Raw genomic sequence first — 9526 nt, 5'->3', positions numbered from 1 at the left:
AAAGTGGTTCCAAAACTGGGGAGCAGAGAGGGGTGCAGCAGGAGGCAAATGAGCACAGCTGACCTGGACTGAAACCATGGCCCTGCCACTTACTGGGGTGCAGACCTTGGGTACTGGACTTGCCTTCCTGTGGCCAGTCTCCCAGTGTGAACCATGCAAAATCAACATTCACCTCCAATGAGTGCCTATGGAGGTAAGTGGGATGGTATGTCTGTATTGCCTGATAAATGGCCAGGCATTGTGACAACAATTCCTGCTCCATGGATCAAACACAGAAATCAGTTTCCCCACTTCCTAGTCCCATCTCAGAGGTGTTGCATTATCGGTCACTAAAGCTCAGCGAGTTCCACCCACACAGTCCTAATAAGCTCTGTCATTCTGATTGGCCAGTCTGCAGGAAAGGAAGTAGAGGTAGAAAGACACAGCAAAGAAAAGTGAGATGTGACAGTCTAACAGTGAAGGGAGACAGAAAGACCATACAGGCAAGGGTTAGAATACTAAAAACAGAGCAATCTGGAGTAGTGTTAGTGCACGGGCAAGCAGTCTGAACCCTCTGGGGAGATCATGAGTTACATGACATGGTATCAGTTGACCACACATTAAGTCTCAAATTATGAGAGCCTTGAATCATTAAAAAAAAAAAAAAAAAAAAAGGTGACTCTGTTCAGCACAATCAGTTTAAGAATATACTGTACAAAAAAAAAAAGTATACATTGAGCAATAGTACCATTACAAACAGGAAAACAGTTCAAGTGAAAGTTACAGGGGCCTGACTTAGTAGTGGGGTGCTTCCTTCCTTGAGAGTGCTGGATAAATGGAATTTCACCAAAAAAACATATTGAAGTCTTTTTGCCTCTCAGCAAGGTGTTATTTAGGTAGAAGGGAAGCAATGGAAATGAGAAAAGGAAAGCAAGCGGGTGGGGACTTGGGGTTTGTCCTTCCATTAAAAAAAAAAAAAAAAAATCATCTACTTGGTGCTTGGCTAGTGCTACCCACAAGGCTCAGTCAGCCTGGCTCTTCTTGGTGGCACGCAGGGCGTCGCGGCCCCTGTCCAGCAGCAGGTCCTCCAGCCGCTTGCAATGCTCCCGGAGCTGTTTCTCGCGTGGCAGCAGGAAAGTGAGAACCTTGTTGCGCACGATGCCACGGTCCTCCTCCTCCCTTAGCCGCTGCCTCACGCGAGCCGCCTGCTCCTCCTGCTGCACCAGGGCACCATTCATCTCGCAGAAGGAGTCTTCAAGGTAATGGATGGACTTCAATGTCTCTTTCTTAAAGTCTTCCAGCTCCCGTTGTACCCCAGCCACCTTCTGCTGCAGGATCTCCAAGTCGGCAGGTGGCGGGAGGCAGGAGGGCCATGACTGGGACAGGGAAAAGTCTCCAGACTGGAGGCCACTCTCTACCATTTTCTTCCCCTGTAAGGTATTCACCGTCATGAGAATGGACCCAGCCTGGTAGAGGGGTTCCATTGTCTCTCTTCTACGTTGGACAAAGAGAGGAAGCCAAGAGACCAGCCAGGTCAATAAATATTTTTGGCTAGAGACACGATCATTCAGAGTGGAGAAACCCTAGAATTGTGACATCAGGGCCCCTTCAACCAACCAGAAAGAAAGCCACAATCCATTCATTTGCATATTGTAGCTTCCTTGCTTGGTTACCTAGAGCTTCGTCTGTTTATCTGACCAAGTTGCCTTCCTGAGATATGGATCCTTAACTCATCACCCTTCTAGAACCAGAACTCAGGTTCTTCTTTAACCTGAGGAACAAACCAAGTCCCAGAGCAGGGAAGTACACTGGCCAGAGCAAGGCAAGCCAGGCCAGGCTCACTGGCTGCCAGGACTGGGTGGTCTCCCACACTGGCAAGGGACCTGCATGGTCTTGGACTGGTCTCTGGGCTTTAGTACCTTACTAGTAAAACAAAGACATTGTAAGAAATGATACCTAATCCCACTTGTAGCTCTAAAATGCTAAAAAAGTAATCTCTTATTCCAAATCCATACTCCTATAATGATGCCAGAATTCCAGATAATTTTAAAAATTGCAAGAAATGTACTTAGATTTTGATGTGTGGTCCACAGCAGGCTGATTCAGTAGGTGCAGGGTAAAAATGGGTTAGTCATATTTATCCAATAAGTACTAAGTGCTCACTACACACTAGGATCAGGGAACAAGTGAGTGCATGGTCCTCCAACATACCTGAATGTTGACAAATGTGAGAAAAAACACATAGAAAGGTAATTCTTGTACTTTTTACCTGATAATTAGAACAAAGGAAAATACTTCAGCTAATCTACATTTGGTTTAGTCAGGAACAAACCTTCATCTTGCACATCTCAGTCTCTTGCTTAGACCTTTCTCCTGGGCTCCAAATCTAAATGTCTTCCCAACAATGGGCCTCCAGTTCAAACCATCCAAAACTGAATTGGTGATCTCTTCACCCAAACCAGTTCCTGTTCCAGTGTTGCTGTCAGATTAATGACAGCAACCCAGAACAGCACCCACACCAGAGCCCACATAAGACAACTGGTGCTGTGATGCTAAAATTTGTCCCCTCCCAAACTCATGTTGCAATTTAATTGCCATTGTAACAGGATTATGAGGAAGGACTTTTAAGAGATGATTAGGCTACCCTTTAAGAGATAAATGGATTAATGCTGTTATCTTGGGAGCAGGTTTCTTATAAGTGGATAAGTTCAGCCCCTTTATGTCTCTCTCTCACCCTCTCTTTGCCCTTCTACCATGGGTATCTTCTGCTGTGGAATGACACAGCAAGAAGGCCCTTGCCAGATGCCAGCATTTTGATTTCAGACTTCCTAGCCTCCAGAACTGTAAGGAAATACATTTCTGTTCTTTATAAATTACCCAGCCTCCAATATTTTACTATAGCAGCACACAATAGACTAAGAAACCTAGGCTCAATCTAGACCCTTCCATGTCAAAGTGGCCCTAAGTCCTATTCAATCTACCATTGCCAAGCACTCTAGCATCAAACCACCTGGGTTGGAGTCCCAGCTCCACTTATAAGCTACCTATCTTTGGCAGATTATCCCATCTCCCTGAGCCTCAATCTTCTTATCTATAAAGTAGGAATACTAATTCAATGGTGTGCAGTTCTATGGGGAAAAGTGAATAAAACTCTGATTTATATTAATAGCTGTTGCCAATTTCCATGGTGTAAATACTCCCACCATGGCCAATTTCAAGCTACCAACATGATGTCACTGGGAAGAGATGCACAAAATCAGCTCTCATGAGCCTCTGCAAGCTGACTCTTGCACCACAGGGCCTGTGATGAGGGCAGGTGCCTCCTCTGAGAGATGCACATTAACCTATCAGGGGAGCCTTGCAGTTGGCATCAGAGAGGGCATTTTGCAGGAAGGTTCAAGGCTAAACTAAGGTGAAATTTTCTGGGGTATTTTGTGGGGCTTTTTTAGCATAATAAAGTATCAAGCAATAAGGTGAAATTTTAAATGGCAAGACGAAAAAAGCAACTTCGATTATTGAGACAGAATGGTGGAAAGACCATTTTTCTAGGAGTCAGGAGATCTGGAGACTGGAATTGCTGTGTGACCCTAGGTCAATCACCTTCCCTCTCGGAAACTATTCCTTCCACCATAATGTGAGAAGGCAGGATTTGGCTGTTCTGATGTCTCTGATGTTTGAAGAATCCACACAGTCCTTCAGTTAAACCTCTCTTGAGGCACTTACAATCTTCTCCCTCTTTTTGTGACTTAGGACTTTGTCCTTCCAGGTCCCTGATGGCACAGTAAACTCCATGAGACCAGGGATCATGAGTTTCTTACCCTGTGTACCCTCAAGCATCCTGCCTAGTGCCCTGCATATACTGGCACTCAGAGAACTAGATGAAATAAAACTTATTTTCACAGGTGGCTGTCAAATCCCGGGCACCCCTGGCTTTCCCGCTGACATGATGACACCTACTGGTCTTAGCAAAAACAGCAACCTCTTGATTCCACTACCTAAGAGCGCTAGATGGGGATTGAGGAACTGATAAAAACAGCATGTGGTCTTGTGGTGTATTTAATTAAGGGAGTATGTGCATGTTGGGCACATAATAGATTCTCAATAAATATTTTTTGAATCAGCAAAAAGTCAGTCTCTATCATTCTCTGAGTGCTTTTCTGTTTCTCTCTCTCTCTCTCTTTTATTTTCTGCCTCTTTTTCTCTGCCTCCCACGGGGAATGGTGGAAGTCGTAACCAGATCTGTGAAAGAAAAGTAGTAAAAGGTGTGTGGAATAGCATTTTCTCCACTTCCCTGGTGTTTATTTTTAAATGACATTGCAGTTTGCTTCTCAGAACCAGAGGGGAGGACGGTATTTCCACAAGAGCACAGCCGAAGCTAGAAGTGAGTGAGTGCTGTCAGGAGAAGACCCCAGGCTTGGTGGCCTCCCGAGCCTTCAGGGCAGCATCCTCAACAGGGCAACTTGATACACACGTTCTCCTGAACGTTCTCCTCCTAGAAATTTCATAATCAAGGACTATGCCTTTCTCACAAAATTTCCTTCCATATAAACTAGGAAACTAAGAAGCCAATCACTTTGTTCCCTTAAAGTTCTCAAGGAAAAGGAGTTCTAACATCTCCGGGCCTTGAACCCACTGTCAGATGGGTTTCTCTGTCCCTGGCCTATTTCAGTGGTTACAGCCTCCTCATGTCTCAGGATGATGGGGGGACAAGAGGGGCACCTCAGCCCCACAGAGATCCCAGTCCCGCCCTTGAGAATCAGATTAAACCTGAATGGGATGGGACTCAATAGTGGGCATGTTCTAATAGTTCCCCAGGTTGGGCATCACTGGGTCTGAGCACCATTCCTGTGGGACCCTGCCCATGGCTTGCCAGTGAGAGCCAGATGGTTTCCCCAGGACCCCACCCCATCATATGCCTTCATCTGTCTCTGCAAATGAAATAAGCCTTGGTCCTTTTGGGGACTGGGAAAAGGGACATGACATAGAGGCCCTCCTTCTTCGTGTACCTTTTTTAAAGGGAGGAAAATGCTCAGAAGCTAGAAGCTCCTTACATCCCATGAGTTAGAACCACATCCCTGGGCCCCTTCTAACTGCATCACTGACTAGAGGCGTGGGGCTCCCACAGTTGGCTGAGGCCAATCACAGGCCCCTTCCTGGGACTGGGGCTGGGTCAGGCCTCCCTGAAACACAAGCCTCCCATACCAGAACCAAATTGGGGTTCTGTTCTCAAGCAAGAAAGGGAGACGAAGAGGATGGGCAACCAACTGTGTCTTCCACCAAGAGTAATTAGACCTAAAAAGACTCGGTGAAAGAACCATGCAAAATCCTCTGAAATGAACTACTAATGGGAGCTTCCAGGCAGAGTGGGAAGCAGTCTTCTGGGAGTCTCTTAAAACTGGTTTATCTAGGCCAGGCGCGGTGGCTCACGCCTGTAATCCCAGCACTTTGAGAGGCCAAGGTGGGCGGATCACGAGGTCAGGAGATCAAGACCATGCTGGCTAACACGGTGAAACCCCGCCTCTACTAAAAATACAAAAAATTAGCCGGGCATGGTGGCGCACTTGTAGTCCCAGCAACTCAGGCAGCTGAGGCAGGAGAATGGCGTGAACCCGGGAGGTGGAGCTTGCAGTGAGCCGAGATCGCGCCACTGCGCTCCAGCCTGGACGAGAGAGTGAGACTCCATCTCAAAAAAAAAAAACAAACAAAAAAAACACTAGTCTATCTCTCCCTATCCCCAAGGAAAAAAAAAATCATTAAAAAAAAAACAAAAAAAAACGGAACTCAGAACTCAGAGCAATCTGTCCAAACCCCAAAGAACATGTGATTAGATATTTCTAAAAGAGAGAGGACAGCTGTTGGCCCTATTTAGCCACTCTTTTCCCAGAATCCCTTGACCTGGTGCCTCCTCTGGCCTGGGCAAGGATACTGCGATACAATCAGTGTCTTCCCAGATGCCCCCATAAAATGTCTTCCATCCATCCTTCCATTCATTCATCCATCCATCCATTATTCCATTCATCCACCCATCTATCCAGCTATCCAGCCAGTCTTTCATCCATCCTTCCATTCATTCATCCATCCATCTATTATTCCATTCATCCACCCATCTATCCAGCTATCCAGCCAGGCTTCCATCCATCTATCCATCTATTCAACCAGCCAGCCTTCCACCTGTCCATTCATTCATCCATCCATTCACCCATCTATCCAGCTATCCATCCCGCCTTCCATCCATCTATCCATCCAGCCAGGCTTCCACCTGTCCATTCATTCATCCATCCAACCATCCATCCACTCATTCAATGATAATCATCGAGTACCTACCCTGTGTAGACAGAGCCACGCAACTGAAATTCAAGAGAACAAACAAGACAGAAAAAACTCCTGCTCTCAAGCAGGCAGCATTTTGATGGAAGGAGACCAGTAAAGTAAGCAATCAACAAATAAGATGATTTGGGTTGGTGCTAAATCTCTGAAGGAAATAAGCAGTGGAAGGTGATAGCCTGTCGGGTGGAGGTGGGCTCAGGGAGTGCCTTTGTCGGGGTTAGGGAGTGGGCGGCATTTGGGGCAAGACAGGAAGGAGGAGGAGACCTGGGGATAATATTCAGGAAGGAAGTGCAAGTGGAAAGGCCTGGGGCAGGAAGGGGCTCGAAGAGCCCAGAAGAGGCCTGTGTGGCTGGCGGCAGTGGGAAGCAGTGGGAGAAGGTCAGGAGGGGCTGGACCGTGCAGCAACCTAGCTGGGGGAGGCAGGAGTGGTATCCCCAGTGTTATGAGGGCTATCCAGGGCTGCTCCAGCTGTGCACAGTTTCCACCTCTGCAGCTGGTATGCCAGTCAGGGGAATGGGGACAAGTCTGGGATGGGGGGTGGGGACCAGGGTCAAGAACAAAACATGGTGCTGTTCTCTATGATTAATTAACCCAGCACCAGAGCCCCGAGGCGCGGTGCTAAAAATACCTGCTTCCCTCTGAGATGCAGCAGCTGCCACCCAGCAACTTTTACCCACGCCATTTGTCATAATTTGACACTGCTAAGGAGTGTCCACAGGGCTGTGTGTCTGCAAGAATCGGACTCATCCGCAGCCCACTAGCCAGCTGGTCCTCGGAAACCATCCATGGCGCTGTCCTACCTTCGCTCTCCTCCCATCCCTGAGCCCAGCCAATGTGCCTGCCACCTGCCACCACCTGCCGGTTCGCCGCTCCTCCTGGAACCGAGCAGACCGCCTCCAGAGGTGGGAGCCAAAGCTTCCTCGAGAGCAGGAGGAGCGCATCGCTGGATGCCATGTTTCACACTCTGCAACTCTGCAACTCGGATTAGAGCCATCCATCAGAGGCCCTGCCAGCCCAGGGCGGCACTTTAATTAAAATATGTAAAACATCCTGGTGGGAGTGGAGCTGAAGACACAGGAGCAGGCCTTGGACAGAAGCTGGCCCTTCTCCAGCCTGGGAGGGCTAGGGCTGTGCCAGGAAGGCCCTCCGAAGCAGTCTGGGGGAGTGGTGATGTCTAAAATGCACCAGCAGCCACTCCACTGAGCACAGAACTTAGACAGGGCAAGAACATTTGCTTGAAAGAAAGCCACAGCAGGTCCCCGGGCCAGCACGGTGACCCTAAGAGTATGTTGGGAAGGACTTGGCATCACACCAGTTGTCAGTCTTAGGGGTTGGACTGTTCTATTCCCACTCTCAATTTTCTAAACGACATATTGTGACGCTGATACCTGGACATTTACACAAACTCTTTAGCAAATCCATTTCCATTTTCCAGACGAATCAACTCTGCAAATTCACTCTTTGTTCAGACTTTGCTTTCTATGTTGAGAGGAAGAGTGGCAGCGGCTGCATTGTTGAGGGCAAGGGTGTGCAAGTTTTTTGCATGGTTTGCGCAAAATCAGAAAAAAATGTCTAGGCCAGTTTTTTCAATCCAACTTTTAAAAATCACAAGATGCAATATTTAAAAATTGTTTTAAGCATCCTTTATTTTTTCCCCCTATGATTGAAGGATTTTGTGATTGTTATTGAAACATGAGAACCTGAAGAGGTGTAGTATGCTGCAGTCTCACCCTGCACTTTAGGCCTGCAGCACATTTTCTGGGCAATGACATAGATTGTGTGTAGTGCTGAGGGATTTGGGGTTGGGGAGGCAAATTGGACTCTGAGCCCAACCAGAGACCGGGGACAAAGAAGAGCCCCATTAGGAGTTCCTAGTTCTGGTAGAGCAAGGCGTCGGGGGGCTATTTGGAAGCCCATCTCAGTGGGGAGAAGAGGCATTGCTGCAGGAGGCGATGGGTACCAATTCTCCCTCCACTCCCAGCCCTCCGAAGCACAGCAGGGTGAGGAGAGATGCCCACGGGCTCTAAAATAAACCTGCACACAGACAAGCTACTGCTCCCATCAGCCTGCACCCCTCCAACCAGGGACAACTTCCTCAGGGCAGAGCCAGAGCCACTGTCTGCATGTGGGGGTGTCAGGCTGAATTATGTGAGCTTAAAAACCAAATCCCCTCCTTCCTGGGTTACTTAACTGTCTGCCTGGCAAGGCTGGGAGATTACTGGTGACAGACACCAGGGCCTGCCTGGCTGCTCCAGACAGAGAAGCTTTGATCACCTGGAAAACTCCAGACACAAGGCCTCCTAATGATGAGTAATGAGCTCAAACCATCGGAAAGTTACCCAGCACCATGCGCTGGGGACATGCACAGCTTCCACAGAAGCCTGGGCCTGGGAGCCAGTGCACAGTCATCTAGTGTCCTAAGACAGAGTTTGACCCCGACTCCCATGCCCACCCCAGCCCCACCCAGAGTCTTGCCAGCTTGTTGATAAGGCAGGGAAGATTCTAAGCTCTGGGCACTTATCTGTTCCAAGGGTTGATCTGGGGTCTAGAGGCCAGAATTTATCTTTAAATTCAAGAATTCAGCCTCCTTATTGGTTCATTCATTCATTCATTCACTCATTCACGTATTCAACACACATTTATTGAATGACTAAGATAAGCCAGGCATGGTGCTGAATGCTTAGGATAGAAGACACTCAAATGAGGCTCCTGTCCTGAGGAGATTTGCCATCTCGCATGGAGACAACCTGCAAGTCCAGCATCACAGGACTCTGTGATAAGGAGCCTTACAGACTTGGCTACAGGGTGTTAAGATGGCCCAGAGGAGGGGTTCTAAATTAGAGTGTCCCTTCCTTCTGGCAGTGAGGATAGGAGCAGGATGGGATGGAATTCAAATATTCTGGGTCCTTCTAGGCTGGGATCCTAGGCCTAGGTCCTTCCAAGTTATGTGAGCCTGTGAGAATCCCCAGTCTCAAGCTGTACCTGCATCACTTCATCTGGGATTTCCTCCTGCTCTGATGTCTGCTGGAAATACGTCAACCTTGAGTCCCCCTTTTGGCTTCATGGTAACTAAAGCCCATTGAGTCTCAAACTTTGACATGCATTAGAATCACCTTGGGAGAGTGTTAAAATATCATTTTTAAGTTCTCAGCCCCACTCCCAAGAGTTTCTAATTCAGAAGGCCTTGGGAGATTGAAATTAGGCTGATCAACCATCTTTT

At 47.8% G+C, this 9526-nt stretch overlaps 1 protein-coding gene across 1 annotated transcript; it reads right to left on the bottom strand.

Moving 5' to 3' along the window:
- Nucleotides 1–673: 673 nt before the first annotated feature.
- Nucleotides 674–1492, bottom strand: CCDC182 (coiled-coil domain containing 182). The gene has a single exon (XM_008011348.3). It carries the CDS (start codon nt 1461–1463, stop codon nt 1002–1004), a length of 462 nt encoding a protein of 153 aa, XP_008009539.1. The 5' UTR covers nt 1464–1492; the 3' UTR covers nt 674–1001.
- Between the last annotated feature and the right edge of the window lie 8034 nt (nt 1493–9526).

Source organism: Chlorocebus sabaeus, chromosome 16 (assembly GCF_047675955.1).
Source record: "Chlorocebus sabaeus isolate Y175 chromosome 16, mChlSab1.0.hap1, whole genome shotgun sequence".
Lineage (NCBI taxonomy): Eukaryota > Metazoa > Chordata > Mammalia > Primates > Cercopithecidae > Chlorocebus > Chlorocebus sabaeus.
Note: the sequence above shows the minus strand (reverse complement) of the source record. Positions and strands in the feature narration are given on the sequence as shown.

Bases quoted from the DNA above. Each gene is read 5' to 3' on its own strand.
- CCDC182 (XM_008011348.3), bottom strand. From the start codon at position 1,463: ATGGAACCCCTCTACCAGGCTGGGTCCATTCTCATGACGGTGAATACC.